General features: G+C 43.5%; 2 protein-coding genes and 1 long non-coding RNA gene across 10 annotated transcripts; 2 read left to right on the top strand and 1 right to left on the bottom strand.

Annotated features, from left to right (window-relative positions):
• Positions 1-854: 854 nt before the first annotated feature.
• On the top strand, positions 855-5,230 carry LOC124001448 (sodium/bile acid cotransporter-like). The gene is given in 8 exon segments (XM_046308185.1): positions 855-977; positions 2,753-3,136; positions 3,138-3,164; positions 3,166-3,194; positions 3,480-3,684; positions 3,859-4,037; positions 4,158-4,357; positions 4,509-5,230. Coding segments are annotated over 7 exon segments (1,062 nt in total). The 5' UTR covers positions 855-977; positions 2,753-2,770; the 3' UTR covers positions 4,565-5,230.
• Positions 5,231-5,307: 77 nt separating this feature from the next.
• LOC124001447 (sushi domain-containing protein 6-like) lies at positions 5,308-13,741 on the bottom strand. 5 transcript variants are annotated; one of them, XM_046308181.1, is made up of 8 exons: positions 13,534-13,741; positions 10,389-10,540; positions 9,723-9,914; positions 9,186-9,578; positions 8,875-9,069; positions 7,398-7,536; positions 6,840-7,234; positions 5,308-6,729 (listed from the first exon to the last, which is right to left on the bottom strand). In XM_046308181.1, exons 2-8 carry the CDS (start codon positions 10,504-10,506, stop codon positions 6,704-6,706), a joined length of 1,458 nt encoding a protein of 485 aa, XP_046164137.1. In that variant the 5' UTR covers positions 10,507-10,540; positions 13,534-13,741; the 3' UTR covers positions 5,308-6,703. The 5 variants fall into 5 exon arrangements, with proteins under 5 accessions (XP_046164137.1, XP_046164136.1, XP_046164140.1 ...); XM_046308180.1 differs by lacking the exon at positions 13,534-13,741 and adding an exon at positions 13,456-13,496; XM_046308184.1 differs by lacking the exon at positions 13,534-13,741 and adding an exon at positions 13,173-13,440 and having other exon boundaries at positions 9,192-9,578.
• LOC124001449 lies at positions 13,569-18,806 on the top strand. Of its 4 annotated transcripts, none has more exons than XR_006832782.1 (3): positions 13,569-13,996; positions 14,126-14,250; positions 16,611-18,806. It is a non-coding gene; the product is annotated as an uncharacterized LOC124001449 (long non-coding RNA). The 4 variants fall into 4 exon arrangements; XR_006832783.1 differs by having other exon boundaries at positions 13,569-14,250; positions 16,611-17,633; positions 17,843-18,806; XR_006832784.1 differs by having other exon boundaries at positions 13,569-14,250; positions 17,140-18,806.
• The last annotated feature ends 1,812 nt before the right edge of the window (positions 18,807-20,618 follow it).

Raw genomic sequence — 20,618 nt, 5'->3', positions numbered from 1 at the left:
TGTCAGTGAAGACACTTGCAAGCTGGTCAGTACATGCTCTAAGTACATTTATTTGAACTAATCCGTAAAACACTGTTTACAAAATCAACAACTCAGCCTTATTTGACATCTCTGGCCCAGTTGTGTGAGTAGTGACTGGAAGGTCCCAAGTTGCCAAGGATGGCATAAAGTGAGGAGGGGCTCCACTGAAAGGACTGGCAACTTTGCCAGGCGAAGGCATTGAACTTTCAGCCTGGTTGTGTAATATTAATTGATACTTGTTCCATGTGCATGAATGCCAAGTAGGAAAAATCCTCCTGAAGTGCTCTGGCAACAATTACACTTTGTCCACACAATCTGACCCATTGATGCTAAACAGGGCTTTCCCACGGTACTCAAGTCTAATAGAAATACAGCCAAATAAGGGACAGAGCTGGCATCTCATATTAGCAGGTGTGGATGAGCATTTACTGGAACTTATTAGTACAGTATTGTGATCAGCTTATCTTCAGCTGTACTGAATGTTAGCTCTAGAGCCCTGAAACATTTTATAAGAGTGTTGACATCATCATTAACCATGGATATCTAACAAGCTGTTTTTAGGTGACAATTATGTCAATTCTGCTAAGAAAGTTGAATTGGGAAGAAATACATGCATTCCTTTGTCTCATGAACATCCCCCTGTCATATACAAACATATTCAGTTGGATATGTCCAGGATGTAAGAGGGCAAAGAGTACAGAAATGTGATGATTGTTATGAATTTGAAGATGTAGCCTGTTGCGCAGGAGTTAGCCCCCCTAACATGTGACCATAATGCCATGTGACAGGGGGTTCTAGATAGAGAGCTATGGGGTTAGATAGAAGAATGTGAGGAGGGATGGGTAAAGTGTGTGTGCTAGAGAGGGGAGAGACGGGAGTAAGAGAGAGAGAGAGAAGAGAGAGAAAGCACACAGCGGACCAGAGACTTGAACATCACAAGACTGCACACAATGAAGGTAAGAAAATACTTAAAAAATAATCACAGTGCCTTGAGGTGTCATGAAAATTCTTTACTACTTGCATTATAATCTGGGATTGTTATCTACTTTATTTATATTTTTTATCAATTGGACTTTAATAACAATGTAATAACTAGTTAAACTACAGTGCCACTTCAGGACTCATACGTTTAAAACACAGACACGACCTGCATGAAAGTAATCTAATTTACACATAAAGCAGATCTAGATTTAGTTTATCTCATTACATGCAAATAAATACTAATGAGTAAGGGCAAGAAAAAAATACCAATAATAAAACCTAATTAAGCCTTGAGACAATTGAGACATGGATTATGCATGTGTGCCATTCAGAGGGTTAATAAAACAACATATTTAAGTGGCGGTTTATGTCAAGAACTGCAACACTGCTGGGTTTTTCACGCTCAACAGTTTCCCATGAGTATCAAGAACGGTCCACCACCCAAAGGATATCCAGCCAACTTGACACAACTGTGGGAAGCATTGTAGACAACATGGCCTAGTATCCCTGTGGAACACTTTTGAACCTTGTACAGTCCATGCCCCGACGAATTGAGGCTGTTCTGAGGGCAAAAGGGGGGGGGGGGGTTCTAATGTTTGGTATGCTTAGTGTATTTCTGCACTCTTGTTTTGTAAAAAATATCCTTTCGGGTCCTGATATTTTCATTAAAGACGTGTTCTGAGACACTTGTAAGAAATGACTAAATTCGCCCTACTTGAGGCCTCTTGGAATCCGTGTATGACTGGGCACCCCACTGCACTCTATTCTTTGGGGCACTGTGCCTGTTTGTTGCTGTCTGAATAGCACGGGTTGATGAATAGCCCGTCAGTGGGTGCCTAGGGAACCGCATTAGGATAGCAAACCATGTAGACAAACAAATCGCACTTATCCAATTAATTGTGCTAAAATGTATATGTTTGCTCTTTAGTCACATATTCTAGGAAAGGGAGATATTCTTTGAACATTCATTTGTCCCTCATCGATTCAGCTTCTGTAGCAGCTGAAAGTCACAAGGAGAATATCTCTCTGAGCAACATCAAAGGCTAATACTCAAATAAAATCACATTTTACTTGTCACATGCGCCGAATACATTTACATTTACATTTAAGTCATTTAGCAGACGCTCTTATCCAGAGCGACTTACAAATTGGTGCATTCACCTTATGACATCCAGTGGGACAGTCACTTAACAAATACAACAGGTGTAGACCTTACAGTGAAATTCTTACTTACAAGCCCTTAGCCAACAATGCAGTTTTAAGAAAAATAGCATTAAGAAAGTATTTACTAACCACTGTCAGAACTGAGTGACGATGGTATACATTTATAGAGTAGTGTATTAACTCTTTAGACTGGTGTGTCATCATCAGCATAGCTACGGAGTCATTCAACACTGCAGGATAGATTTGATTCATCTTCTGAGGTGAAATGTTGCCTGGTAGCAAAATACATTTATAGATTGCATTGTTCAAGTCTAATCAAATATATGAATTGTGTGGTGTCATTGAGTAACATAGCTAGTACCAAACTGTCTCATTGTAAAAATAGTAATACTCATGATGGAAGTCTAGAGTAGACACCATTAAAAGTTTAGATCACAAGGCTGAAGTGTAATAGAGTGGATAGGAGGAGTTGTGACTCTCCAGTTGGTCAAGTCCAAGAGACAACACAGAACCATTTGCTCTCCATTTGACATAGATATGTTTCTTCATTTTTTTTTAAATGTTCGGTGTCTCATTAAATATAAAGTAAACAAACAGCTTTGGGATGAATGGTACCATGAACCAGACAGAGGGACAGTACCGAGATGGCTATGAGACAGCTTGGAATGGCGGAAACACCTACAACATCACGCCTCATAATGTCACCACTGGCTTCCAGTCCCCCTTCTCCCCGGTTATGGACATGGCCATCAATGGCATCACCATCATCAGCCTCTTCATCACCATGGTGTCCCTGGGCTGCACCATGGAGATCTCCAAGATCAAGGCCCATATCCTGAAGCCCAAAGGGGTGGCCATCGCAGTGGTGGCCCAGTTTGGTATCATGCCTCTCACTGCCTTCAGCCTGGCCAAAATCTTCCAGCTGGGCGCCATCGAGGCTGTGACCGTGCTAATCTGTGGCTGCTGTCCGGGGGGGAAACCTCTCCAACATCTTCGCCCCTGGCCCTGAAGGGTGACATGAACCTAAGGTGAACTCGTTGACATTTTGATCTGAAGGTTTTTTTTATTTAGAAAAATTATTAGGCAGGACATGTTGGACAAAAATGTTGGACAAAAACATTTATACAATTGTTTCACAATACAGAAAAATGCAAAGGTTTGATTACTTTTGCACATGGCATGAATGCTAAACTAAAGTTAACACATGTTCTATTGTTAAGATTTGGCAAGGATATCACCAAAACTCAGTTAAAATTGAAAATTGAATGGAAATTACAAAAGTTTCAACCTCCCCTTCTCTTTATATCCTACAGCATTGTAATGACCACATGTTCTACTGTTTTGGCCCTGGGTATGATGCCTCTGCTGCTCTTCCTATATTGCCATGGCTTCAATAATTTGGAAAACGCTGTGCCTTACACTGGCATCACCATAACTCTCATCATGACCCTAGTGCCCTGTGCCATTGGCATAGCCATCAACCACCGGGTACCACAGTACTCTCAGATCATCATCAAGGTGAGCTTGACTCCAGATCCTGTATTTTTGGTCAACAAAGTGACACATCTTAGGGTATATAAAATAGTGTTTCTAATCCAAGTTCATTCATATAGCATTTTCTATTTACGAAAGGACATGAATTAACATCCTCTGTAAAAGCATGTTTGATTTGACAGAGCTTTTACTCCACAGGTTGGTCTAAGCATCTTACTAATTGCCACTGTGGCCATTGGTGTCATGTCAGGCATCTCCATTGGGGGAACAGTGTGGGTGCTTCTCTCACCCCAACTCATGGCCGTGGCTGCACTGATGCCCCTGACAGGCTACCTGCTGGGATACCTCATGTCCACCATCTTCAAAGTCAATCATCAGTAAGTGCACTGCTGTATTCATCGGGTTCAAGGATAGACTGGGCCGAGGGGTATGCATCCATTCACAGCTATCAATAATAATATACAGTTGAGCAAACCATGTAACAAATATTTTCTCAGATGCAGAAGGACTATTTCTATGGAGACAGGCTGTCAAAACATCCAGCTGTGTGCCACCATCTTGAAAGTGGCCTTTCCCCCGGAGGTTATTGGCCCCCTGTATCTGTTCCCGCTAATCTACATCCTATTCCAGGGAGGCGAGGCGCTGCTTTTCATCATCCTCTTCAGATGTTACCAAAGCTTCTTGCCACCAGCTGAGGGTAAGTGTCACAGCTGCCTGGGTAACACTAGGGTAGCGTGGCTCAGAGAATGTACTGTCCCCTTACTCCTGCTGTTGTTACAGTGCGCCAGACTGTTTGAGAAAATATAGGCAATCTTTCTTCTAAAGAAATCTATTTTTCTCTCCCATAGCAAAGCCTGTATACATGACAGTGGCCGGTAAAATAGAGGAAGTAAAGGTTCTATAGGTCCCATATGGGAGAGGCCCATAGAGATGGAGCGGCCACAGGAGGACAGCGGACCAAACTGAACAGGCCCAAGACACGAACCAAGACCACAGCATTGGAATGGAGGGGGACACCTCAGACAATCAGGATGTGTTGAGAACAGAAGATGGTAGTCTAATATGGTCATCGCTTAGTCACTTCAATGACATCAAATGTATGGGTTTTTAGGGCAACATAACTAGCTGGCGATGTGCAGCACAATTTTACCAATGCAACTGTATACTGTAGTTGGAATGCAGTGTCTAAGCCACTAGATACTAACTGGAGGAAAGAAGGAGTAACTGTATTTATATTGACAAGCTTTTATTTCTAGAGAAGATAATGAATTTAAATACTTTATCTACTGCCAATATTTAGCATTTTGACAATAAATTATGCCCAGGTATTTTATACTTAGAGTAAATATAAAAAATGTATAATGTAGATTAAGGTTTTAACCAAATACACAATGACAATGGGGTCAGTTCTGTAGAGGACATAAAAGCAGCATAAAGTTGTACAGGGTCTCCATCTTTGTTGCAGTTTTATGAAAACAAAAATTGTGATGTTTAATTACAAAAAAGCCTCTATGTCAAAATGTATTTTCAAGAAGTGGGTTCTTTATAAATAAAGTGCATTACAATGCCACCTAGTGCTGACAGAATGTCCACAAAAAGAGGTTGAACTGTTGAAGAATGGAATTGGTTGACAAGGACAAAACCTTGCACAGCTCAAATTATATTTATTCAAAATTATAACAGGGTATTTACAGAGTAAAATTAACAAACCCTTTTTCAAATATTAAAATACTATCTTTACACCCAATTGCATTGTGTAGTCTCAAAGCAACTGAAACCATTTGAAAAGAAATGACACTAAGCTTCTGTACATAACAATAATGATGTTTTGAACTATCTATGGTTAACCCATTTAACTTTAGTCTTCCATATATTATATCCTTATGAGTCCACCAAGGTGGCAATGTTAAAAGACACGTCTTAATATGCTTTCTCAAGAATTGTGGAAGCATCCAAGCAACCATGGCTGATCAACAGCATTCTGGACATGAATATACTAAATCCTCAATTTAATTTACCCATCTTAACTTAATGCATCATTTTAAACACACCACAAATAAATATAAAGTATAACATTGTCAGGTCTCCAAGAACCACCAACTATGCTACAATTTGTTACATCACGGAGCTGTGAAGAGCGAAAATGGACAATTTTAAAATCCTTTTTTTTTTTAGGAAGGAACCTCAATACAAATGCTTTTTGTGCATAGAAGTGGAGCTCTAAGGCCACCTGGGAAAAGGTGTACTGACATGAATAAGAGGATATAAACGCTAAGCCCAATGTCAATAAGCTGAGAGGTGTGCCTCAACCTAGGGAACACTGGCCTCCAGCAAAATCATCTAATAAGTGCATAAAAAAAAAACACTGTGCTCAAAACTATGATCAGAATGGATACGTGACATCAATTAGTTGTGCCATTAAGAACCCCATTCAGAATATTATCACAAGTTACTCTTACTTACCTTATCGAGCATAAATGGTCAAATCTGTGTATGTGTGAGAATGACCAGTTCAATCTAAGTTGCAGTGGTCTTCATGCATCATTCCTAACATGCTGCTGTGCATGTTCTGCAGTGATCATGTAAAAACAGGTCGACATGGTACAAATTGGTGATGGGTGCAATGATTAGCTCATAAAATGTGTTTAACCACTGAAAAGAAATACATGTAATGCTGTAAAGAGAATTTTCAAATGTCATATCGAGCTTTCCAGAAGACCATCCAACATACAGGGTGGTCATTCTTTTACAATTACGTCCCTGTGCTAAGCCAATGGTTAAAAGAACAAGTGTCAGACACTTAGAAAATGGCTAAGCATTATGTACATGTTAAACCCCTCTGAGCCCTCCTCTGGATGGGGGAGGAGCAACATTCTGCTGAGCATGACATGGCCTCACTTAGTGCCCCTGGAGGAGGCTGGTGGGTAGTCTTGTGTTGGCAGCTGCTGCAGTGGGGAGCTTCATACATGCCTCCGACTCAACACAGCCGCACAACAGCAACCCTGGATGTCTCTAATGTACGCCCAAGTGGCTGCAGCATGATTCAGGCCTCCTTTAACAAAGGCATATCTGCAGGAACAAAGAGACATCATCAATACGCCGTATGCATATATGGGCATTATCAACAAATACATGTGTGAAGAGGCCTGTTTGGAGAGACATGTTGATAGGGGGCCTACCGTCAGTGTAGTCCATCTCAGAGTTGAGGAGGGGCAGACTGTGCTGCTCACTGCCAGTGGAGTCCCTTCGCTGTGAAGGTGAAGGCGCTGCAGCAGCAGCCTGCTCCGGGCCCCAGCAGGAGGAGTATGAAGGGGAAGAAGTGAAGGATGGTGGTACTGGGTGAACCAATGCCATCTCTGAGAGCTGGGAGAGGGTGGAGGGCCTGGCCTGTGCAATGAGCGGCTCGGTCGTCCCTGCAGCCTGCTGGCCCTCTGACAGCACTATTTGGACCCGGGACTCAGAGCTGAGACTCAGACCCCCTCCGCCACACACCGCCTCCTCATAGGAGGGCAGGGCCACCTGCACCCCCTCCACCATGATGGACACGGGCTGGCCTGACACCCCCTGCTCACGGCTGTGAGGGGGACCAGAGAGGAGTGAAACTGTTAATTACTCATTACGTTAGAGACTTATGAGCTAGTTTTGAGACATGCACACCCCTGGAGTACACAAATAGCTAGGATAAGTCTACCATAGCTGATGCTGAATAAGCATGTCTGTAGTTTCAGGCCACCCACCGGCTGTGGTTGAAGGACTTGAGTTTTGGCTGCAGCAGGACAAACAGGACCACCAGCAGCAGGATGAGGGCTACAGAGCTGGCAGTGGAGGCCACGATGGACAGGGTGGGTATGCCCAACGGCAGGGCAGGGTCTCTGTCTGGAAGAGGGGAATCAGGCAATCAGCCCAAGATCAAACAGTATCACAGACCTGCCAACCTTGAAGAATATTTAGGAGTACCAATTCAGCACGGTGGTGCCACCGCCGGCCCCCACGACAGCGCACGTGCGACGCCCACACTGCTCACATCATAAGCAATTCACTTTTTTTTTGCCTAATAATCATGTTGACAGAAGACTGCCTAAGTAGGAATGTGAGGCTTTAGACTGGTATGGTACTTGGTAATTGGCTGCTCCTCGATAGCTAACTAGAAGAGATATGCTTAAATGCATACATCAGGGCTCTCCCTAGGATTTTATATCAAACAACATAGCCAACACAGAAGACTTGTGTTTGATCCTAAATTAAATTGATGTGGTCTCAATGAAATGTTTCTAGGTTACATTTGAGTGAAAATTTAAACTGACTTAATTTTTGGAGGGGAGAAAAATCTGAACAATTCCAACTACTGGATGCAATGTAGTAGTCTAGTTTACTGTAGGTTATTTGGAATATGACACAACTGAACTAGGCCTCCTGAGCAGCAAAGCAGTCCAAGGCACTGCGTCGCAGTTCTAGAGGCGTCACTACAGGCACCCTGGTTCAAATCCAGGCTGTATCACAACCGGCCGTGATTGGGAGTCCCATAGGACGGCACACAATTGGCCCAGCGGCGTCTGCATTTGGCCGGTGTAGGTTGTCATTGTAAATCATTTGTTGTTAACTGACTTGCCTAGTTAAATAAAGGTAAACAATAAATAAAGAATTGCCCACAGAGCAGATCTACCGCTTCTTAGACTTGTTTCAATGCCCCCCCCATCATATTTCCATCCCTGTTCTAATCCATCAAGTTTGACTACTAGGCTACCATTCATTCAACATGCCTTGTCATTGGTGAACAGACTTTTATCACATCATTTGCAGCCGACTGTCAACATACAACTGTATCAAGAGGACAGATCAAGAAGTGATTAATTAACATAGGCCTACTAATGTTAAACAGGCTAACATAACCTTTTGTGAAGGATATATTAGCGGAACAGCTCTCTGCCATGTCTGTTTCCATCCAAGCAGCGACACTCACTGAACTACCGCAACATAGGTTTCCTTGCTCGTCAATGCCTACTACCGCAACGTGCCCATTTTATAATAGTTTATTGTACCAGCATACTTTGACCTCAAATTGCGTGCATGGTACGCAAAATGTGTGCAGGTTTGCAGTCGCCCTTGAGGCTTGAAAAAAGCAATAATGTTAGTAAATTTCATCTTGCAGATTGATACAACAAAAAGCAAATAGTTCAAGCTACCTAACACTGAACTCTGAAGAGTAAGACCAACCTTGGTCCAGGAGACAGCTAATCTGCATGGGACCGTCCCACTCCCCGTCCTGACAGGTCAGGTATTTGTAGTCTCCCTTCAGGATGTAGCCTTCATCACAGAAGTACTCGATCACAGTGCGATGGTTCAGTCTATGGCAGGGGGACGGGTGGCAGGTGTAACCCCCATTCTCTGGCTCAAATGGAGGCAGACACACTGTTGACAAGAAACAAGAGAACCATCATCCGTGAGTTCACAAAACAAATTCTAGATTTCCAAATATGTTAGTGTGTGTGGAATGAATTCAGAGTATTTAGTAAAGCTATTAGTACTATCACTGTGTATGCAGCGGGGTGGGTCTGAGGACCAGTGGCCCAGGGGGGTGCAGGTCAGGATGTTGGGCCCATCCTCCAGGAAGCCTGGGTCACAGCTGTACTGGAGCACCGTGCCGACAGGAAAGGAAGCCCCGTTGGTCTCTGTCAGATTGACTGACCCATGTTGGACCATGAACGGCCTCGCACATCCTTGGTTAACACAGCTCATTTGCATGGGGCCGTCCCACTCCCCATCCTGACAGGTAAGATATTTGTACTTGTAGTCTCCCTTCAGGATGAAGCCTTCATCACAGAAGTACTCGATCACAGTGCCCTGGCCTAGCCGATGGCAGGGAGACGGGTGGCAGGTGTACCCTCCATTCTCAGGCTCAAACAGAGGCCGACACACTGCTGGTCAGAAACAACACAATCATGTTGTAAAGTTATAATCCTACATTATCCACATTTTGGTATCAACTTGGTTGTACAAATGGAAAGAAATAATCCTGTTCACAATGAGTCATACTGGTGGCCACATTGTAGAGAGCCACTCACCGTCACTCCGTTTGCAGCGGGGTGGGTCTGAGGTCCAGAGGCCCAGGGGGTTGCATGTGATGATGCTGGGCCCATCAGCCAGATAGCCTGGGTCACAGCTGTACTGGAGCACCGTGCCCACAGGGAAGGAACCCCTGTTGGTCTCTGTCAGGTTGACCCAGCTGTTCTGCACCATGAATGGCCTCACACATCCTGACGAGGGACAAAAGGTCCTGATTGATGCTAGCGCATACTGTTGTTTTTTCCCCCTGCTATATTTTGGGTTTAAAACACTGTTGTTAAGGGCCTCGCTATAAGTGGTTTTTATGAGGTTTATATAATATCAATGAGTCACAAAGGCAGTGGGAGGTGAGTGGGACTTCTAGCAACAGCTTCACGCACTCCATCCAGCATCTTTTACTCATCAGCTATGAGAGGGAGAGGATGTGGGGACTTGACACCTTAATATTGAGTGTAGCTCATGTGTTGGCCAGTTGTTTGTTCAAATAAACCCAATTCCGATGTTATAATTTACCACATACAGTAGGTTAATGTACATCCTGCATTATTAGACTGAAAGAGAGAAGCGGAATTGTAGCAGCATAACATTACATTACATTTAAGTCATTTAGCAGACGCTCTTACAGAGATGTGTGGGGGGGATTTTGCTGACGAGAGATCTCTTACCTGACCCTTGTCCCGTGGATAGCACAGTCAGAAAGAGCAACAGTGAAAGTGCCTGCTTGTCAGCTGAGGTGAGCAGCTCAAGGGCTTTTGACATTGACTCTACCATTCCATTGCACATATTTTACTTCCACTGCAGAGGGATTTAGCTCAACCTAGGGATAGAAGACCAGAATTAATTGAGTGACAACTGAACGGAGTTGTCGCCCACCCCCCAAATAATCAACCCTGTCCAAGTTCTAATTATTATTTACTAGCAACTGCAAAGTCACATTTTACTGAGTCTAATGCATATATCCCGAGATCAAGAAAGAGCAGATGCTTTGTTTGCGGACCATGCAATCACGGACCCTTGGGACGTCCCTATCCCCATTGAAGTTGACATTTAAATGGTTATGGTTGTAGTTTAGGGAAGGGATTTTCCAAGTATCCCGAATAGCACTGACCCTTTATTTGGGTCCAATGAGAACTAAGTGGCGCACAACAGACCCTGGTTCGATCCTTGGCTGTATCACAACCGGCTGTGATCAGGAGTCCCATTGGGCGGCGCACAATTGGCTCAGCATCGTTCAGGTTAGGGGAGGGTTTGGACGGGGTAGGCCAAATAATAATTTGTTCTTAACTGACTTACCTAGTTAAATAAAGGCTAAACAAAAGAAGATCTGACTGTAGTTAAGTTACGGCCAAAGACACTCATACTAGCATCCTATTTGATAACTACCTAGCTAGCTAATTAACTAGGTAATGTAACTACGGTCTTGGTATGTCCTCCCAAACCAAGTTAAAAACAAATGTCAAGTAACTTTTTGGGCAAACCAACCAAATTCAAAGAAAACTGAGTTATAGATCTGTCATACTCATTGAAACAAGTTTAAGAAGCCGTAGACCTGCTCTGTGGCCAAATAAAAGTACTTAAAAAAAAACTTTATTTAACTAGGTAAGTCAGTTAAGAACAAATTCTTATTTACAATGACTGCCTACACCGGCCAAACCCGGACGACGGCAGTTGTGCCTCGCCCTATGGGACTCCCAATCACAGCCGGTTGTGATACAGCCTGGAATCAAACCAGGGTGTCTATAGTGACGCCTCAAGCACTGAAATGCAGTGCCTTAGACCGCTGCGCTACTCGGGAACACATTTCTGTGCTTCCACTTTCTTATGTTTAATATTTGCATATTTTACTTAAATCAGCTTCAAACAGCTGAAAATACAATATTTTTGGTTATTGAAAAGACGGTACAATAATTCTCTACACTCAGTGGTTTGTTTTGTCACATTTAGGAGAACTATTAGAATTCATGCAATTTCTGCTTATAGCACCTTTATACTAACCAGATAGCAGAGAGGAAAACTATTAGCTACATTACCAAAATTATGTGGCCACAAGTATGTGGAGTTGGTCCCCCCTTTGCTGCTATAACAGCCTCCACTATTCTGGAAAGGCTTTCCACTAGATGTTGTAAAATTGCCGCGGGGACTTCCTTCAATTCAGCCACCAGAGCATTATTGATGTCGGGCGAATAGGCCTGGCTCGCAGTTGGGGTTCCAATTAATCCCAAAGGCGTTAGGTGGGGTTGAGTTCAGGGCCCTGTGCAGGTCAGTTAAGTTCTTCCACACAATCTTGACATCAATTTCTGTATGGAACTCGCTTAGTGCACTGGGCATTGTCATGCTGAAACAGGAAAGGGCCATCCTCAAACTTGCCACAAAGTTGGAAGCACAGCATTGTCTAGAATGTCATTGTATAAGAGATGTCCTGTCACTGGAACTAAGGGGCCTAGCCCGAACCATGAAAAACAGCCCCAGACCATTCCTCCTCCACCAAACTTCACAGTTGGCACTATGAAGTCGGGCAGGTAGCATTCTTTTGGCATCAGCCAAACCCAGATTCCTCCATCGGACTGCCAGATGGTGAAGCGTGATTCATCACGCCAGAGAACACGTTTCCACAGAGTCCAATGGCGGCGAGCTTTACACCACTCCAGCCGACGCTTGGCATAGTGATTTTAGGCTATTGTGCGGTTGCTTGGCAATGGAAATCCATTTCATGAAGCTCCAGAAGACAGTTCTTGTGCTGACTGATGTTCCAAACAGCCTCTGGAAGTAACTCGGTAGAAGTGTTGCAACCAAGGACATATGAGTTTTACACGCTATGCTCTTCAGCAACCGTTGGTCCCGTTCTGCGAGCTTGTGTGGCCTACCACTTCACGACTGGGGCGTTGTTACTCCTAAACGTTTCCACTTCACAATAACAGCACTTACAGTTGAACGGGCAGGGCAGAAATTTTATGAACGGACTTGTTGGAAAAGTAGCATACTATGACGGTGCCACGTTGAAAGTCACAGTTCTTCAGTAAGGCCCTTCTACTGACAATATTAGTCTGTGGAAATTGCATTGCTGTGTGCTCGATTTTATACACCTGTCAGCAACGGGTGTATAAAATGAAATAACTGAATCCACTAATTTGTTGGGGTGGCCACATACTTTTGTGTGTGTATATATATATATATATATATATATATATATATATATATATATATATATATATATATATATATATATATATATATATAGTACATAGACGTTACCTACACACCACAATACCTGGCTAGCAGCGGCTGATTAATGTTACGTAGAGAACACCAGCTCGTTAACATTAGATTGCTACTGTCGATAACGTTCTTTCTCACACTAGACCTCGTCAGCATAACAACGCTAGCTAACTGTGAATCACGTAACGCTAACTACAGTAGCTATGTTAACAACAATAAACCATTATCGTTACCTTTGCTTGTAGTTAGCAACGTCAGCTATACCTAGCCAGCTAATCTCTTCGTTTACCCACACAACAACACGGACAGTCAGGTCCTCCTCCACCCTGTTCTACTGTACACGCTCACTGTGTTCGATACATTTGCCTAATCAGTTTCTGTAAAACGGCAATTGTCCCTCACTAAAAGCATCAACTATGCGCGGTCAGGGGAGACTGCAAATCGCCCCCCCGCTAGACTAGCTTCGCAACGGCTTTGCTGCTAGGCTGAGCCATATAAATAATGAATTAATTGTACCTGCTGAGCTGCCTCGATTTTGGTCTCTTCCATCGAAAAGAAAATTAACCAATAAAGATACAGCTTTTGTATAGTTACCACATCCGGGTCTTGTGCGTCCTTAGATACCAGTCCAAAATAAAAAACATTATCACGGCTACCTCATCGCTGCAATGAGGTAGACTTAATATGTATAATTTCATGTACAATACTGTAATGAAACAGGCAGGGAGCAGGTCTCGAACCCTCGACCTTCTAGCCCGAGGTCCGGCGCGCTATCGACTGTGCCGCAAAAGCTTACTCGTGCGTGAGGGTCGATTTCCGCGCTTATAAACAAAGGGTCGTTACACTACTCCCTCCTTTCAAAGAGCGCGTCCTCGCGCTAGTTTGCGACTACGTTTTACAGGAACGCGCTCACCGGCCAAGCACACGTACTGTCATGGAAGCGAGGTCCCATCACTTCTGACACCAACGTAATGAAACAACGGGGTGCAGGTCTCGAACCCTCGACCTTCGAGCCCGAGGTCCGGCGCGCTATCGACTGTGCAGCAAAAGCTTGCTCGTGCGTGAGGGTCGATTTCCGCGGTTATAAACCCAGGGTCGTTACAATACAATAGGAAATGTTATTTAATTACCTCAAATGTCTTGCAAAATTGTCTGACGGTATTCTAATCTTGGGTTACGTTACCAGAGCGTCAAGGGCAAGGCATCGATGGATATTATGAGAGGGAGTTTAGATTAAATCTCGGGGGAGTTTGTCACCCCAGCCCAACGTCCCTGGTGGTCCTGAGCGATGATGTCCCCAACAATAAGCAGGTAGCTATCGTATCTACATGCACAAGTTGCATGGTGGAGAATATTGCATGTTTATTCCCCCCAGTTGAATAATTGCATTGTGATACGAAACGCGGCAACTGTATGCTTTAGGACCATGCGGATGCCTCAGAGCGGGTAGGCTGTTTTCCATTTCAGCCAGCTGGATTTAGGACCGCACTGACACCACAGAGGGCGCGGACAGGCTTTGTGAAGGCAAAGCTTCTGAAAGTCTGGCGTGTAGTACCAGCACGGGAGAGATGAACAGAGGCTGCTGTCTGTGTTGCGCTTTTTCTTCGAGTTGGAAAAACAAGCAGAGCAGAAACTGACTACTCTTTAGTTGACTGGGGTAGATGGCAAGTTAAGTGCTTCTTGACATATTTTTTTGTTCAGTGTTGAGTTAGTAGTGTAACTGACATGTTACGTTCATCAATGTCTCCTCTCTTCTCGACTGATGAATGAACTACTAGCGGCTACTGTAGTAGCTACCACGGCCAGTTAAACTCTAGATAGCCTCTAGCTACCAGTGGCGGTCAGTGCCGTTTAAGATGAGAGAGGATGATTTTTAATGAGCATGGCCTTATTTCTATTACAGCATATTGGATGACTGTCATTAGTATTCCATTCACCCAGGTCAATGTAACAGGGACTACAGGTTTAGGCTATGACATGATACATTCCCTACATCATGAGGTTGCTACAACCTAGCCTATGAATGAACATTTTTACAACATAGGTGCACACAGGTCGAGAGAAAAATATGAGCTGACAGACAGTGACACATTGAATACCGCCTTGCACACTTACCTGCATCTAGCTTATCTAGGGTGTAATTATTAGTCCAACAGTTGCAAACAAGAGTTTCTATTGGACAAATTCAGGTATGTTTTGTTCCGTTTGCTTCCGTTTTTAAGAAACATGTTTCAACAGAATCATCAGAATGAATACACCCTTGATCACTTGTAAACAAAGTTCACTTTCATTGCAGTAACGTTGTATTCCTTCTCGCGCTCTCTTTCTATCACCTTTCCCTTCGGTTGTGGACTTCAATGAACAACATGTCAGCTGTATGTGACCCTGGCGAAAAAAACCTTAATCAAGCTTGAGCTCAGGTGCATCCTGTTTCTATTGATCATCCTTGAGATGTTTCTACAACTTGTGGTAAATTCAATTGATTGAACATGATTTGGAAAGGCACACACCTGTCTATATCTGTCTATATAAGGTCCCACAGTTGACAGTGCATGTCAGAGCAAAAACCAAGCCATGAGGTGGAAGGAACTGTCCGTAGACCTCTGAGACAGGATGGTGTCGAGGCACAGATCTGGGGAAGTGTACCAAAAAACTTCAACCGCATTGAAGGTCCCTGAGAACAAAGTGGCCTACCTCATTCTTAAATGGAAAAAGTTTGGAACTACCGAGGCTTTTCCTAGAAATGCCCGCCCAGCCAAACTGAGCAATTTGGGAAGAAGAGTCTTGGTCAGGGAGGTGACCAAGAACCAGACGGTCACTCTGACAGAGCTCCAGAGTTCCTTTGTGGAGATTCGACCACCATCTCTGCAGTACTCTACCAATCAGGCCTTTATGATAGGGTGGCCAGACAGAAGCCACTACTCAATAAAATGCACATGACAGTCCGTCTGGAGTTTGCCAAAAGGCACCTAAAGGACTCTCAGACCATGAGAAACCAAGATTGAACTCTTTGACCTGAATTCCAAGCATCACGTCTGGAGGAAACCTGGCACCATCCCTACGGTGAAGCTTGGTGGTGGCAGCATGGTGCAGTGACGCTCCCCATCCAACCTGACAAATCTTGATAAGATCTGCAGAGAAGGGGAGAAACTCCCCAAATACATGTGTGCCAAGCTTGTAGTGTCATACCCAATAAGACTCGAGGCTGTAATCGCTGCCAAAGGTGCTTCAACAAAGTACTGAGTAAAGGGTCTTAATACCTATGTAAATGTGATATTTCAGTTGTAATTTTAAATTGTATATGTGGTATTTTGTGTAGATTGATGAGGGGAAAAAACAATTTAATCAATTTTAGAATATGGCTGTAACGTAACAATGTGGAAAAAGTTAAGGGGTCTGAATACTTTCCGAATGCACTCTATATCACTTTGAAATTGGAATAAGTGGTAAAGAATAGTGAAAAAACAAATTGTGTTTGTTCATCTCTAAAGATCCCAACCAGCGTTGGACTTTGTTCTTGCAACCATTCAACCTTGATATTAGACATATTAGTGGTAAGGATAATATCATTGCTGATGCTCTGTCCCGTGCTCCTTTAACCTAGTTTGTATGTTCTCTCTGCTGACCCCTATGGGCTGTCTGCGCCTCTCTCCTCTTAAATTCCTCCCCAGGTACCAGGGCTGCCGAGTTTGAGGGGCGGACAGTCAGGAGGACACGGGGCTACTTCTAGGAGCCGGGACTGGTATCCTTTTTTTTTCATTTGGGGGAACTTTGGATTGTTTTGAATATGTTGGGCCGAAATTTGGGTTGAGGGTGGGACCCTCATTTTAATGAGGGGGGTGTCACGGCCCCTCCTCTGCATTGCAGGGGCGGTTCCTCCTGCAGGCAGAGGGTCGTTAGTGATTGGAGCCACCTGGGCTCAGGGTATTTAAACTGCTTCACTAACCACTCTTGTCTCTCTCTGCTCCTCCAGGTATGATCCTGTTTTGTTTGTTCCTTTGTAGTTTTACGTAGTTTTCACTCAGTCATATTCACACACACAGATTCACGCATCCCTGCACTTTACATACATCCCACATTATGATACTTTCACACCTCATTCCCTTTTCTTTGTTTAAAGTTAATAGTTTTTGGTTTATAATAAAGAACCTTTTTGATTGGCCTATACCTGTTGTTCGTATCCCCTCATTTTTGCCACAGGCTATGAGCCGGCCTGTGACAGTATGAATTTCCAGTTCACTTGATTGGAGATGTATCTGATGAGGAGAACGAAGATCCAGAAGTCCAGAAGGACATTAAGACATTTTAAGTACTTGACAAAATCCTGGCTTCAAGGATCTTCAAGGAGTTCCATCAACTATGGAAGAAACTATTGGTAAGCACAAGGATACGGAGAGTACACAGAAGTTAATGCAGCACCATATCACCAAGTAAAATTCAAAGTGTGTAAATGTACTTGACAAATGAAGGCGATTCTGATGTGAGAATGTGTATATGCTGAAGGATATTTTCTACCAATTTTTGTGCAGCAGCTAAAACCCAACATATATTCAGAATGTGCAGATGAAGCAGAAAATACAAGGATATTTTTGGTCCTGGCTCCTTCCAGTAGTAAGTCAAATAGTATCATTTCAGAATGCTGATCAGTGTGGATACTGTCTACAATGCACATTGACTGGAGCTTTGAGGACAATGTGAGTCATAGTACTCACATGCCAAATTACGGTTCCATGATAAACTAAAGAACTTGGAAAATGGTGTTATAAATCATCAGCTTTCTTTTGCATGGGATATGGCACAGCAAATTGATAACCTTACGTAGAGTCAGACTCAGAATTTGAATATGGTAATTTGTTATTCATATGCAGGCTATGTTTTAATAATACATTTTCATTCACCCTAGTTCATGGATCCAGTGAAGAAGTGGACTTTGTTCCTGTGTTTGTGACTCAAGTGCCTGACAAAAAGTATGAGACACAACACAAGTGGAGGAAAGTGAATTTGTTTAAATATGCTGGAACACAATTATAGATGGTAACAATTTGCAGAATTAATTTGCTCATAACCCAAAGATGTGGATGTCGATTAAGGCAGCCCCCCGCACCTCTCTGATTCAGAGGGTTAAATGCGGAAGAAACATTTCAGTTAAAGGCATTCAGTTGTACAACTGACTAGGTATCTCCCTTTCCTATGTAGGCCAATTTATACTAACTACTCCTGTAACAATGTTAGTCTTACAATGCAGTTGTATTATTCTACACTAGATGGCAATATAACCCTAGGAAACAATGTAACTGCTTTGTCCATGAACAACTTTCCCATATTCTTTTGAATTTGCTGTTTGGTGGATGACATGTCACTTAAAGTCATAGTTATAGAGTCATGAACATTGTCCAGTGGGCTCTTTTTCAAATTGCATGTATTTCAGTGGTCTAGAAAAAAACATGCATCAGGTTTAATTGATATATGCAAATTCTGAATTATTGCTTAGATTGTTGACAATGTCTCTCCTAAACATCTCAGGATGATACTAGACAGAGCTCGCGAATGGTTCTTAAACTCTGAGTTTAGGCTTCTGTATGCCATGTTTACCTGCTGGAATCCAAACAATGCATGAACTCAACTCCCACACAGCAGCAGACTTGGCTGAAGTGGGTCACGAAGAGAGGGCAGATGAGTCACAAGGCAGCCAGTCCAATTCCCAGGGACAAAAAGAAACAAGACTTTGTGAGGAAAAACATTGAGATATGTCAAAGTTCATGTTGGTCCAAGTGCAGTGTCAGACTGTCACATAGATTTGGACAAGTCCCATGTTACATGTGTTATTTTTACCCCACTTGGAAAAATAAATATTTCTTTGACTCAGACATAGGGGCCTGATTGAAAATAACTACGATCTGATGAAGGATTGTTTTCACTACTATGTAATACATGACAATTGGTGAGGGGTGCAGGACGCCCGGTGCAGATGACACAGGAGGAGCAGGATCGCCTGGATGACCTCCTCAAATCAAATCAAATTTTATTGGTCACATACACATGGTTAGCAGATGTTAATGCGAGTGTAGCGAAATGCTTGTGCTTCTAGTTCCAACTATGCAGTAATATCTAACAAGTAATCTTGACAAATTCACAACAACTACCTTATACACACAAATGTAATGGGATGCATAGAAATATAAATATATGGATGAGCGATGGCGTGTGTCATAGGCAAGATGCAGTAGATGATATAGAATACAGTGTGATCTCGATGCTGTTTCCTGTAGTCCACGATCATCTTCTTTGTTTTGTTGATGTTGAGTGAGAGGTTATTTTCCTGTAACCACACTCCGAGGGCCCTCACCTCCTCCCTGTAGGCCGTCTCGTCGTTTTTGGTAATCAGGCCTACCACTGTAGTGTTGTCTGCAGAATTGATGATTGAGTTGGAAGCGCGCATGGCCACGCAGTCATGGGTGAACAGGGAGAACAGGAGAGTGCTGAGAACGCACTCTTGTGTTGAGGCTCAGCAGGGTGGAGAAGTTGTTTCCTACCTTCACCACCTGGGGGCGGCCCATCAAAGTCCAGGACATAGTTGCACAGGGCGGATCGAGTCCCAGGGTCTCGAGCTTAATGACAAGTTTGGAGGGTACTATTGTGTTAAATGCTGAGCTGTAGTCAATGAACTATACATAGGTATTCCTCCTGTCCAGATGGGATAGGGCAGTGTGATGGTGATTGCATAGTCAGTGGACCTATTGGGCGGTAAGCAAATTGGAGTGGGTCTTGGGTATCGGGTAGGGTGGAGGTGATATGATCCTTGACTAGTCTCTCAAAGCACTTCATGATGACAGAAGTGAGTGCAATGGGGCGATAGTCATTTAGTTCAGATACCTTAGCTTTCTTGGGAACAGGGACAATGGTGGCCATCTTGAAGCATGTGGGGACAACAGACTGTGATAGGGATTGGTTGAATATGTCCGTAAACACACCAGCCAGCTGGTCTGCGCATGCTCCGAGGACGCGGATAGGGATGGCGTCTGGGCCGGCAGCCTTGCGAGGGTTAACACATTTAAATGTTTTACTCACGTTGGCCACGGAGAAGGAGAGCCCACAAGCTTTGGTAGTGAGCCGTGTCAGTGGCACTGTATTATTCTCAAAGCGAGCAAAGTTATTTAATTTGTCTGGGAGCAAGATGTCGATGTCCGCAACGGGGATGGTTTTCTTTTTGTAATCCGTGATTGACTGTAGACCCTGTCACATACGTCTCGTGTTTGAGCCATTGAATTGCAACTACTTTGTCTCTATACTGACGCTTTGCTTGTTTGAATGCCTTGTGGAGGGAATAGCTGCACTGTTTGTATTCGGTCATGTTTCCATTCGCCTTGCCATGATTAAAAGTGGTTGTTCGCGCTTTCAGTTTTGCCCGAATGCTGCCATTAATCCACGGTTTCTGGTTAGGGAAAGTTGTAATAGTCATACGGCATCTCTGATGCACTTGCTAATAAACTCGGTCACGGAGTCAGCGAATATATCAATGTTGTTGCCTGAGGCTATCCGGAACATATCCCAGTCCACGTGATCGAAGCAATCTTGAAGCGTGGAATCCGATTGGTCAGACCAGCGTTGTGTTGACCATGAGCACGGGCGTTTCCTGTTTTAGTTTCTGTCTAAATGCTGGGAGCAACACAATGGATTCA

This window comes from Oncorhynchus gorbuscha, linkage group LG17, assembly GCF_021184085.1.
Source record: "Oncorhynchus gorbuscha isolate QuinsamMale2020 ecotype Even-year linkage group LG17, OgorEven_v1.0, whole genome shotgun sequence".
NCBI classification, from domain to species: Eukaryota; Metazoa; Chordata; class Actinopteri; order Salmoniformes; family Salmonidae; genus Oncorhynchus; species Oncorhynchus gorbuscha.
Note: the sequence above shows the minus strand (reverse complement) of the source record. Positions and strands in the feature narration are given on the sequence as shown.